The 25,819-nt window shown below is 46.2% G+C and overlaps 1 protein-coding gene across 7 annotated transcripts in view; it reads left to right on the forward strand.

The window, feature by feature from the left end:
* The window catches only part of SERGEF (secretion regulating guanine nucleotide exchange factor), a 216,591-nt gene that overhangs the window by 112,269 nt on the left and 78,503 nt on the right, over window positions 1-25,819 (forward strand). For all 7 annotated transcript variants that reach the window (XM_028116952.2, XM_028116953.2, XM_028116954.2 and 4 more), the window contains one exon: window positions 21,954-21,990. In XM_028116952.2, the coding sequence (XP_027972753.1) occupies window positions 21,954-21,990 (37 nt within the window). The remainder of the gene's footprint in view (window positions 1-21,953; window positions 21,991-25,819) is intronic.

Raw genomic sequence — 25,819 nt, forward strand, 5'->3', positions numbered from 1 at the left:
AGAATAAAGAACAGGCTGTTTTAATGACAGTATAGTTTGATAGTCCCCCTTTTCCCAGGAGAATGGAAGTAGCTTGTCCAAGGTCACAGCGTGAGTGAGGGGTAGAAGGGCCACCAGACTTGTAGCCTCCTGCTCTTGCCAGCATTGTCCAAGGTCTCACCCAGGACCCAAGACTTGGACAGCTGGGCTCCAGTGATGCTGAGCAGCATCATTCTTCAAATGCATCACCACCACAGCCAATTTCTTAAGTTCTGAAAGACACAATTTCTTTCCTTTTTCCTTTTCCCCTGAGTGTTTTTTTTTTCTTATTTGATAAAAGCGTATGGCTGTGGAAATTACGTCAGTTTAATTAGGCTGCTTGACACAGTACTTTTCCACTGAATTTACTAGGAACTGTGAATTTGTTGTAGCAAACTGCACTGCAGGCTGCAGTATCTGATTGGCATGCCAGGAGCATCACCAGCGAACAGCTCAATAGAGATTGGGGAGAAAACTGGGTCAGGAAACAGCCTCTTGTACCTGCAGCGGCTGCGGAAGGCCGCGCAGAGGCGGCAGGTGGCCACGGCATGGCACTGTCTCCTAGAGCCTGAGCCCCTGAGCGCCCCGCCCCCCCCAGCCCTGCACTGCAGCCCCCCTTCCCCCCCCCCCCCGCCTTTGCAGGTGATTGTTCCTGTGGCCATTTTGCCTTCTATTTCTCTCCAGACCACAAAGCTTTTATACCTGAAAACCTCAGGAATGTCGTTTTTCTCAATTAAAAAGCCAAAGATTGGTTCAGATGGAATCTTTACCCATTGGTATTCCAAATCATGAAGCGAGTCTCTTGCCTCTCCAGAGCTGGGTTTTTCAGGGAGCTGGAACTGGGTTTGAGAGTTCTACACAGTGAAGAGGAAAGAGTTGCGTTTCCATTTGTTTCTCTCCAGTCCCCCTCCCCTCCATTGCCACCCAATTATATGGCATTAATCTCTGAAAGTCTCAGTGCTGAGCACCAAGACAAATCAGGAGCTCCTAGAGGGAGGAGTGAATGATTTGTTAGAAGGGTCAGGGGGAGCTTCTTAAAGGCAATGGCATTTGTCCTAGGCTTTGAGCAATGAATTGGGTCAAGATAGGAATAAATGAGGGGAAGATGCTGGTGGCCTACCCCACTGGTCTCAGGACTGCCCTGTGGAGGCTGGAGACCTCTCCAGTCATCTGGGGCTGGAATCTATTTCCTCACATTAGAGCTGACTGGGCCCTTAAGGACCTGTTCATCTAAGCTCCTTGTTTTATAGATGGGCAAATGAAGGGACGAAGAGGAAGAGACTGAAACGGAGGCCAGCCCAATGCTATTCTAACCACACTATGGCCAGTTATGTACTTGTCCTCATTTCAGAAGGGGCTCTCAGAACATCCACGTCCTCCTTCGAGATTCGACTCCTGTCATCTGCTTTCTGACTCCTCTCATGTGAGCTCAGAGATGCCCAATGGTCTCTACCTATCAATTACCATTAAGGAGAGAACCTGGGTCCTGCTGGCATCAGATTCCTAGGTCACTCAGATCCCTGCTAGACAGTCATACCCCTTCCTTCCTAGGCCAAGCCAGATGAGGCCAGAACTGGTTTTTCCTTGGGGCTGTTGCCTCCCCAAGAATATTTGGTAGGAATGGGTCTTGCCTCAGAGCGAGGGCTCAAATTCTCACAGACAGAAAAGCTGAGTGTAGCAGAAATCCAGGCCATTGTACTTTTATGTTATTTTGTGAGAAAATTGGGCTTATTTTGACTGAAAATTGTTTTCAATGAAGTATACTTAAATTTACTGAAATTTGCTTTAAAGACAACTTTTGTTAGACCATTTAAATTCTGTACAGCATCTCTTTCCTTTTTGAGGAGAAATCAGAGGGTGGGAATAAAACAGTCTCCCTAGTAATTTTCCCTGAATCTTTTGGATGGTCTCAATTCAGTATGAGGAATTCTGTCTTCAGACCAAGTATTGACGTTACAATTGAAATGCAGAAATGTATACCCATTTTCTGATAGACATATCAAAGTTTGCTAATCAAGTGAACCATTTGCACAGGATCTTTCAAAGCCAACTTCAGAGCCAACATGCTTTGGAAGACAGTTGACAATTCAAATGTCAAGTAGTCTGTGGCTTGAGCTAAGTGGAGTGAGCAGAAGAACATGCTCAGAAGACACAAGGCATTCTGGCTGTGAAATCAAGCTTTGATGGCCCTGGAAGTCAGGTGGCCAGATCAGATCCAGACCTCTTCAAAGCAGAGGTTCCCTTTTATTTTATTTCACTTTATTTTACTTATTTTATTTTGGGTCAGAGTCTGTGGTTTTAAATGCCTTTAAATAATTTCCCTGGTCTTGGAAGGTATATTCATTTGTAAATTAGTAGGCCTTGCATCTAGTTGGCATTTGCAGAAAGAAAGAAAGAAATGGGTGAGGGGAAGGGAGGGAAGGAAAGATGAAATGCTTCTTGATGCTTAGGCAGGTTTCTACTCAGAGGCTGGCACATTCATAGAAATTTCCATATATTCTCATTTTGGGGTCATACTAGGACTTGTCATCAGAGTGAGCATCATCTGAACATTTCATAGAAGTGGTTGGAATAGACAGAGAAAAGCTGGAGAATATAATTTGAAGTTTGTCAAATCTCCTCTCTTCCTTGCAGGGTTACATAAAGGGAGGCGAAAGGCAGGGCTGCAGGCACAGTGAATGCCCAGGCATCATGGAAGCTCTCTGGATAGTCTTTTCCTGAACTTGCGTACCCCTGCCCATAGCCTCCTTGGTCAAGGATGCTTAAGAGTGGTTCTTAGTCTTCAAGCATTCGTGTTGGCTGTTGCCAAGGGCAGCTTGGAGAACCCAAGCTCCTTTCCCTGAGGACCACTCCCTTCCCTGCTCCACTGGGCCAGGCTCCCATTTCCAGCATTGGAAATGCTTTTCTGTTTCTTGGAGCCCTCATTGGCCCTCCCTAAGGAAGAAGGTATATGAGAAACAAAACCAGTAAAGGTTCTAAAGCAGTGGACTTCTTACATTTTCTCCTCTTCCCCCGCTTTGCTACTCTCAGCCCCTGAACACTTCCCTGAATATACTTTCCTGACCCCAGACACCCGCTCCCCTGTTTTGGCCATAGAGCAGATGTGGGCTGACAGCTCTGGTGCTTTGTGGTCATTCCTTCAAAGGCCGTAAGGCTGAGGTGAAGGAGGGATTGTAGTGCTCACTGCTGATGACTGTTGTCTGGTCCTTTAACACTGTCCCCAAGACCTAGAGACTCCCCTTTCCTTCTCTCCGCGTGGCTGTCCTCTTACTTACTTTGGTGACTTCCTGGTTCTGATGCTGGTTAGGAAGCTCGGCAGCTTCCATGTGCCTCTTCCTTCCTTTCATATCTATCCATCCAGTTATCAAATCTTAGGATTCCACTTCTGCAATTTCCCACATATCCATCCCCATCTACTCCCTTCTGTTGTCACCTGAACTACTGCAGATAAGCTTCTCTTCCCAAAGCTCTGCTCTGGAAATGTGTGCCCTGGTTGTAGCTTCCATTGCTTGCCACCCAGGCCCCATCATCATTTATTTGTTTGCATCTCAGGCTCTTCTATTAAATGTTCATTAAACGTTTCTACGATCCATCCAGAGCAACCTTGTCAGAACAGAGAGCGAAAAAGCAAATATCTGTCTTCTCTCTTGTCATTTCTCTCAGATGAATGAATTAAATATTTTTATTGCTTGGAAGATTAATTATCTTCTGTCCCTGGGCCAGCTTTAATATTCTAGCTATATCTTCTTGTGACAGGGACCTGGCAGTTGGAATCTCTGCCCCTGTGCTTTTGCCAGGTTTCTCCCCATCTCCACGCCAAGGAGGCTTCTGCAGCTAGTCACCGTCTAGGGGTTCTGAGAGATTTGAGTCTGACCGGCAGGATTTAGCCTCAGTACTGAATTGAAGATCTCAGAACTGTGAGACCTCCTGAAATCTTCTGGTTCTTTCTGGCATGTGAGATACTGTTATTGCCCTTAAGAAATAGAACACCCAAGACCCAGAGAGTTTAAGTGGCTAACCCTAGGTTACCCGGCTCATAAATTTTTGGATACTAATCACAGCTAGATTTTAGGCTGGAAATGCACTTTATTTTGTCCACATAAGCCTTTCTTTGGAGAAGACACCAGTTCTCTGAATTTCTCTTTGCACATAAAACAACCTGGGACCTGTTTTTTCAGTACTACGTCTTGTCAGTGTAAGGAAGGGCAGCCTAGAAGAAGTGACCTCCTCCCAGGCAGGTGTGGCTGATGGGTAGGCAGACATCCCTGTGTGTCTTGCTCCTCAGAGAGCTCCTGGAGTCAGTGTATGGGACAGTTGGTCCTACATGATTCTTGTTCAGTGAGTCCTGGTAGGCCCTCATGTACAAAAGGAGGTTTTGGTTTGTTTCTAAAGTGGTTTCTCAGTCCCTCAGGACCACCACGCACTAACTCCTCATCTCTGCCTGCCTTCGACCTCAAACTAAAAAAATTAACTTGTGTTCTTCCTGCATGTGCTGCTCCCCACATGTCCTCCCCACCTCCCAGCGATCCTTCGGTTCTCCAGGTGTTCTTCTGTCCTCCTAAGTATCGAGACTTGGAGCCCTCTGAGACTCAGCTTGATGAGAGTTCTCCAGTCATGCAGTCAGTCAGCACTCACCAACCCTGTCATTTTTCTCATTTGGGCCCGCCTTACAAATCCAGCCATTCCTGTCTGCTCCCTTGTGGCTGCCATCAGCCACAGCCAGGCGGTGGTGCCCTCTTCCTTCGACCACTGTAGCGGCCTCTTAGTGAGCTCCTGGTCCTTAGTTCTTCATCCATCATGCAGACTGGTAGAGGCTAAGCACTCACCCACTTTTGAGTTTAAAACTCCCTGAAACTACCAGGCTCAAACATTCCAGCTCCTTCATAATCTACCCTTCCAACCCCAGTGTGAGTTGTTCAGACCAGTCAGACTGGGCTACTCACGTCTCCTACCTATTTGGTGATTCTTTGCTCATTTGTTCCTTCCTTCCTTCTCTCCCTCCATCAATGAAAAAAATATAATAACCTTTCTTTGCAAACTATAAAGCATGTAAGCTTTTGTTTGTTCAACAAGTACTCTGCTATGTGGAAAGGAAGAAAGGGGTTTGGGATTTGGTGACTACCCTACAGTGTGCCAGTAATTTGCATATGTTATCTTCTTTAATCCCTTGATTTTCCTGTGAGTTAGGTTGACTTGTGTTCATATTACAGATGTGGGAACAGGCCCCTGAGAAAAAAGCATGTGCTCTTCTGCGATGCTGTGGACCTGGTACTAGAGGTAGAGTGGAACGTAGGAGCTAGAAGTCTCTAGGCTGGCAGGACAGAGAGAGCAAGCACATACACAGCTGTCATGGAAGAAAATGCCATTGTCTTAAGAAGCATAGATACAGTGCTCTAGAAATTCTGAGGATGGTGAAATTTCTTCCAGCTAAGAGATAGGGGAGACTTCATGGAGAAGGTAGGTCTTCACTGAGTGTGAAGGATGGGCAGTAATTTGACCAGAGGAGCTGGGAGGCCAGGATAGGAAAGGGGGGACTAGTGTAGACAGAGGCACAGAGAGGGAAATACCCTTGGTAGCACAAGAGATCATCAGTGAATGGGCCACTTTGGTTGGAACACAGAGTTCTTGGGGGCAGACGCAATAGGCCATCAGGCTGCAAAAGAGAGGTGTATTTGGCTCACAGATGGACTGAAATGTCTGGTGAAAAGACTCATGGCACAGGGGAGCCATCGGCAGGTTTTGAGCAGGGGAGTCGCTAGTCAGAGCTGAGATTTAGAAAGGTTACCTTGGGCACCCAGTGAACTGGACAGAAGGGAAACAACAGAGAAAGGAAATAATTAGAAGCTATTGCAATTGTCCAGCACAGATGTTCTGAGGGTCTGAAATAGCACAGTGACAATGGGGATGAAGAAGGGCAGAACCAGGGAGGCAGAATTAGAGAACCTGATGGTTGGCAGGACTGATGAGTGGGAGGGGGATTCCGGGGTGCCCCTGAGGTGACTACGAGGATGGCGGTGGCAGCCCCTAACACAAAGAGGAGGCTCAGGAGGGAGAGCAGGCGGGGAATGGTAGGTGGTTCGTTCTGTTTTGTCCAGGTGCTGGTAAATTGCTTATTTCACCTCTGCTCAGTGCTCTTCACCGGTGCTGTCACCATTCCTGAGCCTGCCTGTCCTTCCTCTTTAGTAAGAGAACTCTCGGCTGCCTTTTATGGTCCAGTTGAATGAAACCCTCAAAGGGACCTTGTTTATCTTTGAATTTCTGATGCAGCGTCCATGCCACTCAGTATTTCCCCAGCAATTGTAAAAGGGAAAAAAGCTATTGTTTAGGATCATTTTTGATTAATATGGAAATAAATGCAGTGCTTTTAAAGTGCCCTATAGAGGTCTAAAATTGTTGCTAGTTGATGAATATAAAAATGTGTATGTGCTCATAAAGTTATCATAGCTGACACATTTAGGGAGACTCAAGTTCAGAAAATTTTGGGAGAGTTGGTTTTCTCTTCTAATTTTTTTTTTTTCTTTGATGGAGGATAATAGAGGTCTGGGGAAAAAAGATTCCTTCCCCGCTTCAACAATTTCCCACTTCCCCTCTTGCTTCCCTGGGCCATCGGATCTCCAGACAGATGAAGGGGCAAGTGAACTAGCATAGAAGTGTCTACTTTGTCCAAGGTACTAAATATAGGTAATTGAATTCAATCCTCATGATAGTCGTGTGAGGTTATTGCTTTAATTCCAGCTATGCAGATGAGGAAATTGAGGCTTACGCAGTCTTAGTAATTTGGCCAAGTTCGCGGAATGAATAGGCGATAGGACCAGAGGTGAAGCCTGCTTTTCCCTGGGCTTCTGCAGCAGCCTCCTCACAGTCTGTGACTGAGAACCTTGCTACAGCTCGTGGCAGAGGGTGGCAGCTTATGTTTACAGCCTTACATGGGAGCTGCTGGAGCAAGTAGCTCATTCAAAGATATTTGACCTCTGTTTTGCTTGAAGGCGGGGCCAGATTCCCGAGTTCCTCCGTCGCCAGTGCTGTCTGCTACTTATTCAAAATGCTTTTTGTAAGTGTTAAATTATTGGGAATATTCAACTCTCTCAGTATGGCCCCTCTATAAATGGGACACATTGTTAAAAGGAACTTGACAAGAGAAATCTGTGGCATAGCTTATTTATTTGAGAGAGAGAGAGAATAAGCAGGGGGAGTGGGAGAGGGAGAGGCAGGCTCCACTTGAGCAGGGAGTCTGAGGTGGGACTCGATCCCAGGACGCTGGGGTCATGACCTGAGCCGAAGGCAGACGCTTAACCCACGGAGCCACCCAGGCGCCCCTGTGGCATAGCTTTTTTGAAAACTTGATTACTCCCTTTTGGAATGTGTGTTTTAAGGTTTCAGATTGTGCTTTCGATAGAACACCTTACCCACATTAGGGGCTAACGGGGCCTTCTGTCTTGTTAGAGTGGCAGGGAAAGAAGTGAACGGGCCTCCTTCACTCCAGTGCTGGTGAGGGGGCAGGTGAGGCCGAAAAGTCAGATGGGAAGGAGATGGGACCAGTCCACCCACCCACCCCGACCCCAGCCTTTGTATACTATAAATTAGATTTGTCTGTCTGCTTTCTATCACTATAAATCAGATTTGTTTTTCCTAGAGTTTCATATTAATGGAATCATATAGTATGTACTTTCTTTGTGTCTGGTTTCTTTCATTCAGTGCACTGTGTTTGAGATTCATCCATGTTATGTGTATCAGTAGATGGTTCCTTTTTATTGAGTAGTGTTCCAGTATATGATATACTGCAGTTTGTTTATCCATTTACCTATGTATTAGTTTTCTCTTGCTGCATCAATTACCACAAACTTAGTGGCTTCAAATAGCATCTCTTTGTTAGCTCATAGTTCTGTAGGTCAGAAGTCTGGGTGGGCTAAGCCAGGTAGGATCTCACAAAGCCCAAATCAACACATCAGCTGAGTTGGATTCTTATCTGGAGACTCTGAGAAGAATCTGCTTGTAAATTCATTCAGCTCATTGGTTATAAGACCAAGGGCCCGTTTCCTTGCCGGTTGTTGGCCGGAGGTTGCTCTCAGCAATTAGGTGATGCTCCCCAGTCCTTGCATACAGGCCCTCTGTCTTCAAAACCAGCTACAGTGCCTCTGATTCTTGTTGTGCTTCAAATCTTGCTGGATTCTTCTGCCATCGGTTGGCGAAAACTCTGTTTTTAAAGGGTCTGTATGACTAAATTTGGCCCACCTGGAGACAGCCTTTCCATTGTTGGTAGACTTTCGTTTTTAGAATGGCCTTTCTGATATTAAGGTGTATTTTGACATTTTAAACATTTCTATCCATTGATCCTCATTCTGCCATCTCATTCTGCAATCTGATTCCCCTTCTCCCTGTGCTGTGGCCCTTGTACCATCCAAGGTTTCTCGTTTCCAGATTGAAAACACTCATTTTCCCCCTTTACTTTTTACATGACACATTGCAGCAGAACAGTTAGTGTACTCTCTTGGAATCGCACGCGTAATTGGATTGAAATTCAGCTATGCCACCTACTAACTGTGATGTTGGACCAGTTAATGTCTCTGAACCTTGGTTTCCTTATCTATGCATACTTTATAGGATTAATTCACAGATTACATGAGCTAATGCATGCAAAGCTCTTAAGCACCTTCCCTGTCACATAGATATCCAATATATGTTAGCCAATATTATTACTTCCATATTGTTACCCTTTCCTCATTTTGTTCTTTTTCTGCTGGTTGTGATCTATTTTGTCAGTGACCCTAATAAAATGTACTGCCTGAATCCTGTAAGTGCCTTAAAGAGGTTTACAGTCCTTTTTTCAATAATTCTACTTTAGAAAATTTATGCCAACGAAATAATCAGAGATGTAGGCAAAGATTTTTGTTCCAGAATGTTCATCACAACACAATTTATAATGGCAAAATATTGAAAGCAATCTGAGTATCCAACAGTAGGGAAATAATGAAATTAGGGTTTAGGGTACATTTCTATGTTGCTCTAAAGCCTTAAAATCACAATTTCAATAAAAGTAATGACATAGGAAACAACATTAAGTGCAAAAATCATGATAAAATAAAACTGAATATACAGCATGACCCCAACTGTGTTTCTGAAATTACATATATTTTATTAATACACCAATATTGGTAAGGAAAAGATCGGAAGGAAACACACCATGTGTTAATAGTAGGTGGTGGGATTATAGGTGTTTTAAAGTTTTCCTCATTGTAAGCTTTTTGCCAATACTGTGAATTACTTTTATAATCTGAAAAAATATGAATAAACTTTATTTAAAAATTATTTTGTGTGTGTAGCCTAGCACAGAACCTGATAACCCTCAACTTTTTCTTGAACCAGACAAGTTGCAGAGTCACATCGTGATCAAGATGGTCACTCAGCCGGGAACTGGAGTGAAGGCGGGGGGGGGGGTGGGGTTCTAGCAGGCTGCCCCTGGGGACAGGCCAGCAGCACTCATCAGACTGCTGACTTGTGGGGCGGCACTTGGGAAGGAGGTGCGGCCGGCTGGGTCACGCAGCCCCAGTTGCAGCAGATACGATCGTCATCAGTAGTGCCGTGCTCGTGGTTATAGCGCACACACTTGTTATGATAAGCTTTGGTCTCTGTCACATCTTATCTGCATTCTTGACTTTTTAATCCCAGAAAGAATAACGCTTTAGAATATGGGCCTCTAGATTTTTTGTTTTATTTTAATCAAAAAAAAGCAAAAGTGATCCATTCTGTGAGGAGCCTCACCTGGCCTCTTGGTCGGGGCCACGTTCAGGTGCTCCTGCCCCATGCCTGGCAATGGCCCAGCAGGCTCTGCTGTGTAGCTGCAGCAAAGGGGAGCATTCTTGGGCCTTGTGTACAAATGGCTCAGGGTCCGGGTGTTTTTTACTGTTACTCTTATTGGAGATAGAATCAAGATAGGAGGGACTGTGCTATCTCCCTTCACACACTAGGGGGTTCGCTTTGTTATTGTTCCCACCCTGGGGGATCACCCAGGGCTTTTCCGCAGGCCTTGTGGTATCTACCTGTCTTGTCCTGGGAGGCAGTTCTGTGTATCCACTGACTCAAATTCTGAACATCTGAAGAATGATCTAGTTTCTGAATTCAGCTGTTACTTACAGAGACTCTGTTAAGTAGCTGAGGAAGTTCAAGGATAAATCCAGTGTCATTCATCTAGCATTTCCTGAGTACTTACTGTGTGCTGGACTCAGAACCAAGAGCTGTGGGAGGGAGGTACATGGATGAGTGACTTCAACAAACATGTGATCGGGACCTACTATGTGCAGGGTACTGTGTGAGCCACTGAGCAAAGAGATTAATGAGACACAGTCCTCATGCTTAAGAAAGTTATAATCTGTGTAATCTGGGAAGAGACAAACACGTGAACCACTTAATAATAGGAGAAATAAGTGCTATTTCTGTAGCAGAGTCCAGAGGAGGGAGTAATTACTTCTGATGTGGCCTGGCCACTTCTTAGCGATATGTTTTTAGTCAAAATGTTTAACCACTCTGTTCCTCGGTTAATTTATCAAATGAAGGCATAATGAGTTAATTCATATAAACTGCCTAGAATGGGACTTAGTAGTTAATAAATGTTAGCAGTCCCTTTCATTCTCCTTTTCTCCTCTCTCCCTCCTTCCCGAGGATGAATGGTGAAGGTTCGCTGCCCCACGGGGGCAACATGAGCCCAGCATGATGAGGAGTGGGGTGGTAGGATACTGTGCTGGGGGTCTGAAGAGGCGCGGAAGTATTTGTGGATGATTCTACTCGGGACAGAGGCTGGAGGACCACCCTAGGTCCAGACCATGGAGGTTCTTCAGTACTAGACAAAGGAATTTGGGCTTGGGCAATGTGGGGCAAAAGAGTCTTCGTGTACTGTAGGAAGAACAGGGAGAGACTGGAGAGGAGAGGAGCACCAGGGAAGCTTGCTGCAGCATTCCAGGCCAGAGCTAAGTTCAGAGCTAGGACCCAGACCATTTCTCGGACTCCCTCAGTGTGACGGAGGCTGAGGACGAGGTTTAATTCTCCGTGTGCCTGTGGGTTTCTTGCTGAAGGAACATTGGTTCGAGTGACAGTTTATCCCATGTGTGCATTCGTGTCCTCTGTCTCTTTTCTGAAGATTTAATGTTGATAGATAGTGTTATCTAATCATGTTTCTCCAATTGTCTCAATGATATCTTTGATGGCAGTTTTTCACTTTGATCTGGGATCCAACCCAGGATCATATACTGCATTTAGTTGTCATGTCTTTTTAATCTGGAATAGCTTGTCTTTATCGTTTATGACATTGATATTTTTTAAGAGTACAGGACAGTTGTTTTGTATAATGGCCCTCAATTTGGTTTTATCTGATTTTCCCTCATGATTGCATTTCACATAGGCACTTTGGGCAGGAATGCTAAATAAGTGATGTTGTGTCTTTAATGCATTGCGCGAAGAGGCACCTGATGTCAGTTTATCCCATTCTTTTTTTTTTTTTTTAAGAAGCATTTATAGGGAAATGTATAGCTTTTTTTTTTTAAAGATTTTATTTATTTATTTATTTGAGAGAGAGAGAATGAGAGATAGAGAGCACGAGAGGGAAGAGGGTCAGAGGGAGAAGCAGACTCCCCGCCGAGCAGGGAGCCCGATGTGGGACTCGATCCCGGGACTCCAGGATCATGACCTGAGCCGAAAGCAGTCGCTTAACCAACTGAGCCACCCAGGCACCCCAGTTTATCCCATTCTTAGTGATGCTGACTTAGATCGCTTGGGTAAGGTGGTGTCTGCCTCCTTTCTCTGCTATGGAGTTACCATTTCTCCTTTGTAATTAAGAAATGAGGGCACCTGGGTGGCTCAGTCTTAAGCGTCTGCCTTTGGCTCAGGTCATGATCCCGGGGTCCTGGGATCCAGCCCCGCATTGGGCTCCCTGCTCCGCGGGGAGCCTGCTTCTCCCTCTCCCACTCCCCCTGCTTGTGTTCCCTCTCTCGCTGTGTCTCTCTCTGTCAAATAAATAAATAAAATCTTAAAAAAAAAAAAAGATCTGTGAAGAGATACTCTGAAACTATGTAAGTATTCTGTTCCTCTTTAGACATTTGCCCAGTAATTTCAACATGCATTCATGATTCTTGCTTGAATTAACTACTATTATTGCAAAATTATTTTCTTTCCAAATTATTCCTTTTACATTTATTACTTTTGACATCGTACTCTAAGGAAGAGCTTTTCCTGTTCCCCTATTTATTTATTATTCAGGAAGTACTTACGAATTTTTATTTTATTCAGTGAGTCATAATCTACTACTGTCATTATTCGTTCTGATATTCAAATTCTCCCTGATTTAGCCAGTGGAAAACCCTTCAGGAAAACCTGGTATCCTTTTGATATTTCCCTGTCATCTTTTGATCAGTTCCTTCCTTCCTGGCACAAATAGATGTTCTGGGCTCCAATTGTTCTTTCCCTGTCCCAATCCTAGAATCAGCCATTTCTCCAAGGAGCTCCGATTCCTCTTAGTCAAATAGTATTTAAAAGCCAAAATTGGTCACCAAGAGAACTTATTGCTGCTGGGGTGTCATTGTTTCTAGGAAATTGCATATTGGTTGAACTCATCCTGTGTGTGTGTATGTGTGTGTGAAACTATGAGTTCACACTGATGCCTCTCATTCAAATCCAATGTCCACAGTGTTCCTCTTTGCTATCCCTTATTCCATATTTGCGTTTCCTTTGTCTATAGTGAAAACTCTGGCTCCCAGAGTCATTAAGGCAAATTTTTCCTCAGTTGCACCGTCCTACAATACTTACAAAATATTTTCCTCAGTTGCACAGTCCTACAATACATACAAAATACTTTCAGAGTTGATACATGTATACTACTATGGGAAAAAAAATGAATCCACTAAGTAAAGTTAAAGATTTTTTTTTTACAGTTTTTTGTTTTGTTTTGTTTTGTTTTTAGATGGAAGAAAGTCAAAGAACTTGTTTAAAAGTTACTAGGGGGTGCACCTGGGTGGCTCAGTCAGTTAAGCATCTGACTCTTGATTTCAGCTGAGGTCATGATCTCAGGGTCCTGGGATTGAGGCCTCTCACGCCCCATGGGACTTCGTGCTTAGTGGGGAGTCTGCTTGGGATTCTCTCCCTCTCCGTTTGCCCCTCCTTCCTGCTCACTCACACGCACACACACACACGCTCTCTTTCTCTCTCTAAAATAAAATAAATAGTGGCGCCTGGGTGGCTCAGTCGGTTAAGCATCTGCCTTCAGCTCAGGTCATGACCCCAGGCTCCTGGGATCGAGTCCCATGTCAGGGTGCCTGCTCAGTGGGGAGTCTTCTTCTCCCTCTACCCTTCCCTGCTGCTCCTGATCTCTCTCTTCCTCTCTCAACTAACTAAATAAAATCTTTAAAAAAATAAATCTTTTTAAAAAAAGTTACTAGGATTGGTTACTTTTTCCCTCTTCAGAACAGTTATATTATTTATTTGAAATAAGTTTTGCCTATTTTTGAGCTTCATGTAAGTAGAGTCACACACTGTTTATCCTTCTGTGTCTGTTTTTTTTTGTTCACCAAGATTCTTGAAGATTTATCCATGTTGTGAATAGCAGTTTTTCCCCCATTGTTATAAAGTATTCTGAATATATTTTATCCATTCTACTGATGATGAATATTTGGTTAGTTTTATGTTTTTATTTTATTATGAATAAAACTGCTATGAACATTTTTATACATGTCTTTGGATGGAACGAAGTAATCATTCATTTTGGGTACCTGGGTCTCCTGGCATCTATATATCTATCTATATCAACCTATGTTTAGCTTTGGTAGGTAATGCCAAATAGTTTTTCAAAGCAGTTGTTGAATTTATATTCCTGCTAGCAGTGTAAGGGTTTTCCAGTTATTCCACATCCTCACCAGCACTTGGAATTGGCAGTCTTTTTAAATTTCAGCCAGTCTTGGCTATAACTAGGCAAGAGTTCAGTTGTTTTTGAGAAAGATGCTATAGGATGTTTAACTGGCCTGATTCTATTAATTGCCTGTATTTGAGGTTGGTTGTTTGGCTCACATGGTTCCATGCTGTTCTCAAGGGTGTAAGTAACTTAATGGTGTGCCTTTTCTGAAGTCTAGATGCATTGTTGCATTAGGTGCTTTTAGTAAGGATCAGAGGTAGTCTTAGGTTACTTTAGAATTGTAAGAATGGGTATAAGTAGGGAAAATAGGCAAAGTGAATATCTCATAAAAGAACAACTAGAAGGTCAAATAGAACACAAGCCACCTCAAAAACTTAGACCTTCTTATGCCCTCAGCAGTAGAATCAAGGAATCTCACATTCTAGTGACTTAGCTACTCTTCTCTACTTTGACTGCTCCTGCTGTCTGGCTCTTCTACCTGTAACTGCTCCTTCTATTAACCTTGTGTCTGTTTCTTCCAGCCACTGCTCCAGCTACCAACTAGAGGACTTACTCCCTATCACCCCTTACAGGCAGAGTTTTCCCATTAGGCCACTTCACAGGCTACAGCCAATCTATACACTAACCTCCTCTGAGACAGGTGTCCATCCATAGTCCATCCACACCGGTTAGGTTGGCCACAGGAAACAGGAGTTCCTGTATCAACATGGCAACTTAGGAGAAAGGAATTCCCTTTAAGTGGGGAAAGCAAGCATTTCTGAGTGTCTGCTAGTTTAATTGTGTATATTATATTTGAATTCAGCAGACATTTCTTAAACCCTCTCCTTTTTTTGCCAATGGAGGAACTCTGTTGAAAAGGGAAATGAACCCGTGCCAGTTCCTTTTATATGCTCCCAAATCATATATTTTTATATATTGTGGACACATAGCTGCAGAACAGTGTCAAGCTCAAAGTAAATTTTATTCTGTAGTTGGGGGGGGCATGAACGGGTTTTAGTATGTATGAGATCTATTTGGTTGTTACTATTCAGTTTTAAAGATGAGGGAACTGAAGTCCAGAGAGGCAAAGAGATTTGCCCAAGGCTACGTGACCAGGAAGTGGCAGGGCCAGGACTCACATCCAGGTCTTCTGGTTCTATAACTGCTACCCTGCACCGACTGGGCCCAAATTATTAATAGTGGACGAAGGAGAGTTGACAAAAGGAAACTTTAGCCAAGGCAAGTGGTAGGGTTTGAGAGAAGATCTGGGAGGCTTCCTCAAGGCAGGGGGTTTGGAACTGAGTCATGTAGGCTTAGTCGGGTTCATAATGATATGGAGAAGGGAGAATGGTGCAAATAAAGGTACAAAAGTGGGGAAACAGATTTCCCAGGGACAGAGAAGCTACGTGTGTTGATGGGCTAGTAGGTTTCTATGTAGCAAAGGAGAGAGAAAGATCAGGTTTGGTAGGAAGTTGTTAGGAGTCTTTGAGACTATGACAACTTCCAAATTAAAAAAAAAAAATCAGATTATGACATGACAGAAAAAAGCTTGGAGTCATTTAGGTGGCTCTTAAAAGAGTCCAGGATGGGGGGTGCCTGGGTGGCTCCGTCGGTTGAGTGTCCGACTCTCGGTTTTGGCTCAGGTCATGATCTCAGGGTCCTGGCACCGAGCCCCACATTGGGGCTCCATGCTCAGTGGCAAGTCTGCTTGAGAATTCTCTCCCTCTTCTGCCCCTGCTCCCGTGCTCTCTCTTTCTCTCTAAAATAAATAAAATAAATATATATATATATTTAAAGATTTTATTTATTTGACAGAGACACAGCGAGAGAGGGAACACAAGCAGGAGGAGTGGGAGAGGGAGAAGCAGGCTTCCTGCTGAGCAAGGAGCCCGATGCGGAGCTGGATCCCAGGACCCTGAGATCAAGCCCGATGTGGGGCTCGATCCCAGGACCCTGGGATCATGACCTGAGCCAAAGGCAGACGCTTAACGACTGAGCCACCCAGGCGCCCCAAATAAAATAAATCTTAAAAAAAAAAAAAAAATCCAGGCTGGAGTGAAAAGGACTGAAGATGGAGCAGCTGGAGATCAGGACATTGATTTGAGAGTCTTTGAGAGGGCAGAACTAACAGGATGGAGACAGAGTAGGAGATAGAGCTGCCACTTGAGAGTTTGAGCCTCAGTGATGGGGGTGATCTGATACCAGTATCAGAAGAGGAGGGACAGTATGTATGGTGGTGAAGCTCAGAGGCTTTGGATCAAGGCTGACTTGGGTGTGTAGCCCCTTGTGACTTGGGACAAGTGACTTAGCTCTTCTGAGTTTGCTGACCTGTTGAGTAGGGACGCAGATTCCCACTTCCCAGAGTAGCTGTGAGGATGTGAGCCTGTGCAGGTAGAGTGAAATTCTATGATGCCATATGCCTGACATCCAGGCATTTACCAAATTTTAGCTCCCTCCCTCCCCATCCCAATCTCTCTGAGGAAGTAGTAGAACCTACTTTAAGCCTCTTACGTATAAAATGTACTTTGAAAGAAAGGAATTGGCTTTACAGGGAAAATGGGTTCTTTGGGAACCCAATCAATGGGACCTGGAGTTGGAGGACAGATGGAGCCTCTTATTTTTTGGCCTCCTTTGACATCTAGGCTTCAGTTAAAAGTTGAAGCCTCACAAAGGAGTTAGAAGTATCTTTGCAACAAGGCTGGGTACTTCCAAAAGCAAGCAACTGTGCTACTTGTCTCCTGCCTCGATGACCTCCATTTGGGGCTATTTCTGAGCCTCAGGGTAAAACTCCATTGGCTGACAGGACTGCAGTTTGCCTGTAAAACATGCCCAGCCCTTCCAGCCTGCTTTTCTAACAGGTTTAGAAATTCCAGTTGTCGCCTCAGAGTTGTACACACACGGCAACTGGGTTTGGGCGGAGTTCTAGCAAAGGCTGCACTGAGGCACCCATTCCCTTCCCTGTTAACCCCCGCCATAGGGAGGCTGCCTTTCTGGAGCTGCTCCCAACATGCTTCTCCTCCGGGCGGTGGTGCCTGCCAAAGACTCTGGCGGCGGCGCAGAGCCCAGGCTTCGAATCCCTCCTCCGAGTCCCCGGGAATGGCCCGCCTCCGCCAGGCGCCTGGTTGCCATGGCATCCGCGGGGCACACGGGCCCATTGGCACAGGGCGGGAACCAATCAGAAGGCCCCGCAGGCTGTTGTGGCTGTGCTCCGGCTGGTCCCAGGGCTGCCCGGGGGGTGCTATTCCTAGGAAGAGGTGGGTGGTTCCTGGCCGGTGGCACGGGACTGGCCCAGGCGCCCCGCATCCTCTCCTGGGGATCTCAGTGCTACTTCCCCCTGAGTCCTGGTCACACACACCTTCCCTGCTTGCCCCCCCGCCCCCCACGTTCAGAGTTGAACAGTCTGTCAGAGTTACCTGCTAGGGAGGGCAGGGGCGAAGCTTTGTTGCCACTTTACAGCCATTTCCCCCAAAGAAAAAGCTCTGGAGCAGCTTCTTGATTGGTCCGCAGGTGGGCCCTCCGAGCCCCAGGAAGATGTCTGCGCTTTGTAAGTCTAGGGCTGCCCCAGCTTAAGATCCCTTGCTAATAGGCACATGGTTTCCAGATATAAGGAACTGGAACTGGGTGGGTGTGGTTTATTTCCATCCTGTTTGCCAACTGTGGGGAGGACAGAAAAGTTGAATCTGAAAGATCATAGAATCCTGCACCTCCACTAGCTGGAAGAGACTGGGCAAGTTACTGTACTCTCTGAACCCCAATCGCCCCGGTTGTAAAAACAGTTGTAACAAAAGAACCTATCTGCTCGCGTTGGCATAAGTAAATAATACAGGCAAAGCAGTCAGGTGGCTGGCCATAAGCACTCAGTAAGGGACAGTCACCTGTTTTTAGAAGTGGTACAACAGTGGTGTCCGGAGCTAGAGTACTCACATGTAGCATTTGGCAGGTGTGTTCACATTCATCCAGTTTTTGCTTATTCATTTAGTTATTCATTCGTTTAACCCATTAATGCATTCAGCATATATTCTCTGGGCATCTACTGTCATATCGTTCCGATTTTCGTCTTAGTGCTGCCGAAGCGAGTATTCCCTGGGCACCTACCACCAGTCAGTTCATCCCAGTCCAGCTGTCCTTAGTGGTATCCAGGCCCCGGAGGAGTTGCGACGCTCTTCACAAGAACTGACGGAGTCTAGCCTGGCAGGAGGCTCGCCGGGAGATCTTGGCCCCGTGGCAGCTGGGGGTTTGGAAATTGTTTCCTGCGGCTCTGCGTCCTGTGGCTGCGGGGCCTGAACAGAGCAGACCCCTGTAGTGCTTGAGCAGCACCGAGTCAGGACAGGTTTCCACAGCCACTTTTGGTCCCCTCACCTGTGGGGAGGTGTGCCCCCTTCTCCTGAAGGCCCCAGTCGGCCAGCTGGACCCTACTTCCTCTGTAGTGGGGCTCCCATCTCTCAGGACTGACCTCCTTTGCTGGTCTGCTGCGCTTTGCCATAGGCGGGAGTCCCTGAAACAATCCTACTATCGCTTTTCAGGCTCCCATCACCTCAACACTGTTCTTGTTGCACCCGGTGCCTTCCTGCCGTCACTGTGCATCTCAGCACCTGGCTTCCATTGGACTATAGTGGCCAACACCACTCCTTACACTTGTTTTGGGATCATCTCACCCCTCTGGGCCCCCTCATCTTTTTACCCCTACCGCCCCCCCCAACTCCATGCCCTGTCTGCTTGGGCTGTGTGACAGAGACATTCCTGGGGAGGCACTCTGCTGGACGCCTGAGGGACAGAGGTGCTTCACACAGGCGCACTTTGTAAAGAGATGTCTCCTGTGGGATAAGGCCGCGATGCGTAGTGCCGTGGGAGTAGGTAGGGCGGAGCAGATGGGTCTGCTTCCAGAGTCAGGGAAGTCTTTTCCAGGAGGTGATGTTTGGGCAATCTTAAAGGATTTAACTGGGTAGACAGTGGGAGAGAGGGAATTCAAGTCAAGGAAAATAGCGTTCGTAAAAGCCTGAAATTGCCTTATGTTGTTAGAGAAAATGTAATGTAGTGTGAATGGAAAAAAAAGGGAGTATGTTATTTGGGTTGAGGGTTCATGAGTAGCAGAGAGAAGTGAAGCCAGAGAGCTAAAGAGGGACCTACTCATGCGGGCCTTGAAAGCCAGCACGGGGAGCCAGTGAAGGGCTTTGAATAGGGGCATGACATTCAGATTTATATGTAAAGAAAGTGAGACAAATGGCTGCAATGGGATGGATAGTCTCGTTTGTCCTCTGGCAATTCTGTGAGGCAGACAGGGTGACGCTATTATCTACTTGTTACACCTGAGAACACTGAGGCCCGAGCAGTTAAATATCTTGCCAAACGTCTCAAAGCCAGAAAGCAGAGGACCTAGGACTCACCTGGCTTCCTGGCTCTGAACCTCTTTCTCCTGGTCATGCTGCCATTGTTAACAGAGTCTTCTAGAAAGCTGCCTGCAGCTGGGTAGTGGGTAGATGCTGACAGGAGCAATATGAAGCAAATGGTCATTGATACGATCTTGTTGAAGGAGTGTAGCCCTGGGATTTTGTGGCCTGTGGTGTTCAGTCTCCTGACCTGTATGCCAGTGCACAGACAGCAAGAAGCAGTGGGGAGCTTTGAGCTTCCAGCTCTACATTGCCTTGACAAACTCCATTCATCAGGGCCTCACTCATTAATTCAGGGCAGCACCTACTGCCTGATACTGGCATTTGTCAGGGGCTTGTTTCTGCAAGCCCCTGGTCCTCCGGGTTGGTCAGCTCTGTAGTCCGCCGCCCCAGGGGGAACCCTGGCAGTCAGAGGTGGGCCCTTTCTCTGTCTGCAGTCTGTAAAATGAAATAACTTTATTTTTAAAAAACAAAGGTAACATCTAGCAGTACAGAACATCAGCTTGGAGATCAGGCAGACCTGGGTGTTAGTTCTGCTGCCACTAGCTAGCCAAGAAAGTTATTTAATGCAGTATGGGCCTCAGTTTTCTTATCTCTAAAATGAGCCCAGTCAGACCTCCCTGAAAAGATTGTTGGGATGATTAAGATAAGATTATGTTTACAGAGGGCCTTGTAATGCTACTTGGGTTTTATACATCCTCAATATATGGTGACTTTAAATCCTGTTGTTATTGCTTCTCCCACCACTACTGCTACCATCACAGTTAAAGACTGTTTGAAAAACAGAGACGAGAAGAAAAAGTGTCTTATAATCCTACCATTACGATGCAACTACCATTGTTATTAGTTATATTTCCTTCAAATCTTTTTCCCCACAACTTCAGAACATATCAGATTTTATGGCATATTTATTTTATAGCCATATTTATTTATTTCTCCTTTGTAGTAGGTACATTATATTTATTTTTAGTAATTTTTTCTGATTATAAGATTACTGTATGAAATTTAGAGAGCATAGAAAAAGCAAAAGGAAAAACCGTATTTATAACGCATACCTCATTCCTAGCCCCGAGGCTATCACTATGAACTTTTGATGTATCTTCTTCCAGTCTTTTGTTCGTGTTTTATTATAGAGTCGAGATCCTATTACATATACAGTTTTCCTGTGATTTTTCAGTTCATAGGATATCATGAGCTTTTTTCTTTATTGTAAGCATTATTTTTCAAGGCTATGTAATAGTTCATCAGATGTCTCCACCGTAATTTACATAAGCATTCCCCTGTTGCTAGACATCTAAGTATTTTCCAATTCCTCAACCTAAGCAGCTTCCTCTGACAGAACCTCGGGACACAGCCTCAGTGTCACCAGGAAGCACATAGAACTTGTGCTGTGTTTATGGCCCTGGGCGGGGGATGGTGGAACCCCTCAGATACCAGTCACTGAGCCTGCCTCAAGGGAATGCAGAGACTAGACACCTGGAAATACTGACTGGGGCAAAATATGTAGGTGCTTCTTTGCCAGACACTGTCAGGGAGTTCACCTAAGTGCGGGCATCTCTGTTTCCTCCAGAAGCTGAGATCAGGAGCACACAGCTTTTACAAAGACAAAAGTCTCAGAAGCTTTGCTGACCCTTCTCACCTACCAGTGTGTTATTAGGCCTCCGATACTCAAATGCCTTTTGAACCTGTTACCTTGACTGTCAGGGGCCCATGCTAGTGACCTTTGAATATCACTTCCAAGTGGTTTTCACTGGGAAGGGGTGAGAAGCTACAGCCTCAAGAAAGGAACCAGCATGAGCCTCCGGAGAATCGGGGATGCTCTAGTCCTTGTTTTGACGGACGCTTGCTCCGGCACCTGAGGCAAGTTCTTTCCTCTTACCAAGCCTCTGTTGTCTCCTCACAATGTAGAAAGATTGGACTAGATGATCCAGGGCCCTTGCAGCACTGATGTTTCATGGGGACCTGAAGCCTTCCTCTTGCCAGGAGCTAAAGTGAGCATCCTGATAAAGGTCACAGGATGCTTCTCCAGAGTCCACAGTTTCTTTTAATTAGTACCTGGGGAAGCACTTATGCTTTTATATTCCCACTTACTTCCTCCTGGCTGCGGCTGGGACGAGTAGACTGAAAGGCAGGAAGTGCTGCTTGCTGGGTGAAAACACTAGATTCAGGGCCTCAAATGATTCTTTGTCTCTAATGTAGTAGGTATTTTTTCTTTTATGTACTTGGTTTTTTCATTCATTCTCTCCCTTAGCAGATGTTAACTGAGTCCCAGACCTTGTACAGTCCAGAGGTGAATGAGACTCAGGCCTGTTCTCAAGACACATGCAGTCCAGTGAAGAGACAGGAGCAAGTGTAAAAGGCAACAAGAGAACTGCTATGATGGGGTACAGATAAGTTGCATCATGAAGGGAGTATTTGGGTCTGCCTAGAAGCAAAGGAGTCTCAGGGGACACGTTGAGCCTTTAAAGGATGAATGGAAGTTTTCTAGGCAGTCGAGGAGAGGGCATCCCAAACAGAGGACCCACACGTGCCAAGGCCCAGAGGTATGAGAGTACATGTCATGTTCTTTATGAGGCTGGAGGGTGAAAGGGACAGTGAGCAGATGAGAAAAAGTCAAGCACTTTTCCTTGGACAAGGAATTTTCTTTCTCTAATATACCTTTTTTTTTCTTTTTATAGGTCTCCTGTGGCTCAGAGCATAATCTGGCAGTGATTGGTAAGTAATGAGTATACTGAGAACTATGTATGTTCTGAAACTCCTGTGGCAGAGTTAGAGAGGACTTTGGATTAATCAAAGGCCAGGGTGCCTCTGTGTGTGTGTGTGTGTGTGTGTGTGCGCGCGTGTGTGTACATGTTGGGGGAGATTCTAGGAAATGGAAGTCTTTGATTGCCCAGGGCTTTACTAGAAGCCCCTTTTCTAAAAATTTCTATCCACATCATTGAGTGTCTTTTTAAGGTACCTAAGCTGGCCTCCCTGCCCCAGGCAGTGGCATTTGAGGATATTAAAGATTTTACAGACCAGGGACATCATGTGTAGAAAGCCAGACATAAAAGGGGAAGAGGACTGGGCTGCTCTTGTTTCTCTGAATAAATCTCTTATTCCAAGTTCTTTCCTCTTTCTTTGGAAATATGGGGCTCTGCTCACTGCCCCCCACTGCCTTGTATTCCGTGGCACTCAGGAACTCCCAGATGAAGCTAACCTCCTGACTGGTTGAGGTTTCCCCTTAATTGGTTTTGGATAACCAAGGGTCACTGTTTTTATGATTAGGCCTATGAGTAATTCCTTCAAGAAGTTTCCTCATTATTCCTCCAGGTAGGAGGGCAAGTGTCGGGAGGGCCCGACTGCCTGAGTTCAATACAGGCTTCCACTTACTAGTTGTGTGAACTTGGACAAGGTACTTAACCCCTCCATGGGAGGGCAGTAGCAACTACCTTCTAGGAGTTAATATATATAAAGCACATAGAGCAGTGCTTAGCTCCTAGTAAGGGTTTTAGAAATGTTCATTGTTATTATCTGATATTTGTTCTAATTGCCCTTCTCTGGGCTTTAGCTCCCCATCTGAAAAATGGAGGGGTGAAAACAGAAGATCAAGGTTCCCTCCTCCTCTGATATTTTAGGATCCTGTTACAAACCCATCACTGCCTGCCTTCTGTTGGTGATTTCTGTTCCAGGCTACTTGTCTCCCAGCCTCTGACTCAGCTTCTGAAGGGCAAGACCCCTGCGTTTTCTTTTTGTTTCCTGCCTATTTGCAGCACCCAGAGCAGTGCCTGGTACTCGGCAGAGACTCGAGCACTGTTTTCTGAATTGAGCTTGACTGGCTCAGCTGCCTGAGGTGGCAGCAGTAGGCCTGAACGTGATGTGCAACGAGACAGAACCAAGGACAGCTGAGGAGGTGGGCTGCCAGCCAGCAGAGGGGGTGGGGAGTAAACGGGGCTGGAGTCAGAGACGGAGAGAGAAAATGTAACGGCAAACCTGCATGCTTTGCAGCCGCACCAGATACTTGATCCCGGAACTGCTCCAGCCTGGGTGTAATTAAGACACGCTAATCACAGAGTCCGAGGTGGTGCCTAGGATGCTGGCACTGCTGCTTTCGCTGGTCTGGGAGAGAGGTTGGCTCCCTCTGTGACCAGCACAAACAAGAAGATTGCAGGGAATCTAAATACGGGAAAGAACACAGTCCCGATGAAGGAGGGGCTGGAGCTAGCTAGCAGGGTGGCAGGCTGAGCCGACAGAGGCAGCCTAGGGCTGTAGAAAGAGCACGGACTCTGCAGGCACACAACCTCGGTTCACACCAGCTCCATCTCCGTGTGAGCTCCCATGTCCCCCCTCATCTCCGTAATGGGGAGAATTCCACTTTGCAGGATTGCTGTGAGGATTAATGTATGTGAGATACCTGGTATATACGGGGTGTGAGAGAAGTGTGTGTGTGTGTGTGTGTGTGTGTGTGTGTGTGTGTGTGTGTGTGTGTATTTATAGTTCTGTTTGCTTCTCATTTCTCTTGGTCAGGGTGGGAGAGGGGAGAATGGCTTGTTAGTGTAACTGTGCTAGTGAAGTCATTGTTACTTGGGATAGAGAGATGATAACATTCTGGAAAGGTGTCCAGTGTTACCCACCTCTCCTCTGTCCTCTCCCAAATGAGGAGAACATCAGACGCTGTGGAGAGCAAGGTGTGCCGGTGAGCTCCTGGAGGGCAGACCTGTTATTCTCTGTTTTGTCCTCAGTGCCCGGTCTTGGCTCACAGTCTGTTGAACGCATGGTTGCAGAGTCAGGAAAGGTGGGCACAGTCACACGGCTCTGGGCATATCCACCTGCTTGCGTGTGAGCTGGGAGCAGAGGCTCTCCACCACTGGAGGGATGGGACCCTCCATGGGTGTCCTGCAGGGCGCGGGCTGTGCGATAGGAAGTGACAAGAAGCACCTGTTGGCTCTGGCAGAAGGCCAGGAGAGGGAGACAAGCTGAAGGAGGAGAGCTCCTACCGCTTAAAGCCTAGTTCTCACAGCTAGCTCCTCGCCTCAGCCCTTCTACCATTGCCCACTTGAGATGGATTTCTCTGCCTTCAGTCTCATTCCCTGAGATCCGGGCCCTCTGTGCCCGGTGCTGTGTCTCCCGTGTAGTAGGCGCAAAACAGTTACAGAACAGACTAGAACAGAATATAAGGGAGCCAAACTTTCCTCAAGTGTAGAAGCAGCGTTAGTGTCTAATGAACGTGCAACAGACAAACCAGAGAGGGAGGTGGAAGAGAGATGGGTGGAAGGATGTGACTCAGGACCTGCTCTGTCTTAGAATGCACACTCCCCAAAGTGTGTTTGCTGTACCCACTTTATAGAGAAGAAACCTGAGACTCAGAGGCTCTACAGGTTGTCCAAGGGTAAGCAGCAATAAGTAGTAGAGCTGTCTGCCTGACTTGCAAGACTGTTCTTTCGACCCTATCCAGTGTGGGTGGTGGTCAGGGAGAGCACAGACCCTAGGGTCCGATTGCTTGATTCCAGTCTTGGCTCCCACACTTAGGAGCTGTGTACCCTTGTATAAGTGGCTTAACCCCCCTGTGTCTTGATCGCCTCATCTGGAATATCATATGATTGACCTCATAAGGTTGTTACGTAAAGTGCTAACAGTGCCTGGCCCAAAAGTAGAGGCTCAATAAATGTTAGCTGGCATTATTATTGTCCTCCTCATCATCGTCATCATCATCATCATCATATATTAAGACTTCAAGGAAGGAAGTAATTGTAAGATAAGTATAAGAAGGCTTGACGCTCAAGGTGGGAACCTCAGGAGCTAGAGAGGGAAGTGTCTTCCCCACCCAGAATTCCGGGCACAAGTGCAGGGTCTCAGCATAGCTGCAGAAGGCATTTGTAAAACTTGGAGCCTGGGGACCCCAATCTGGGGGATCTGGAAACAGTGCTAGGCCAGGTTTGTTCCAGATCAGGCTTCTGCTGTCCACTGCCCCAGACAGGGATTCAGAACGTGCATGTTCCAACCTGAAGCAAACCCCACAGCAGCCACACTTCAGGTTTCTCTAGGGAACAAAATAATTCTACTCTGCTACTTCATTTGCTTCCAGGTTTCTTTTTTCCCCTTCTTTTGCAATTTGGTTTAGTTCTTTCCTTAGTTTTCCAATGAGGCTTCTCTTGACATATTCTGTGTCTGCCACCAGGCATGGCCATGGCTAGTGCGAGTCTGGGCTTCGGACAAAGGAAGAGCTGCTGGAGCTAGACACAGAGAAACTCAAGTTGACAGTCAGGAAGGAGAGGGCTGAGGCTAGAGGCCACAGCTGGCCTGGCTGCTTCTAACTGTGCCATGCACAGTCACTCCACCTCAGGGAGGCTGATTCCTCATGTGTACAATCAACCACCCCTGAAAGTTGTTCTTCCAAATGCATAGGTATGTCAGGGGCCTGCTCAGTGCCTGCCACGTAACAGGTGCTCAGCAGGTGCTCGCTCACTTGGCAGGTTCACTGGGCCGTTTCTTTCTTTCTGCCTTCCCACCTAGGATTTCCCTCCACATTTCACAGAGCTGGCTGCCTGGCTCCCATTCGTGGGCA

This window comes from Eumetopias jubatus, unplaced genomic scaffold (assembly GCF_037043125.1).
Source record: "Eumetopias jubatus isolate StellerSeaLion01/CBP00866 unplaced genomic scaffold, mEumJub1_p1.0 scaffold_13, whole genome shotgun sequence".
In the NCBI taxonomy this organism is placed as follows: domain Eukaryota; kingdom Metazoa; phylum Chordata; class Mammalia; order Carnivora; family Otariidae; genus Eumetopias; species Eumetopias jubatus.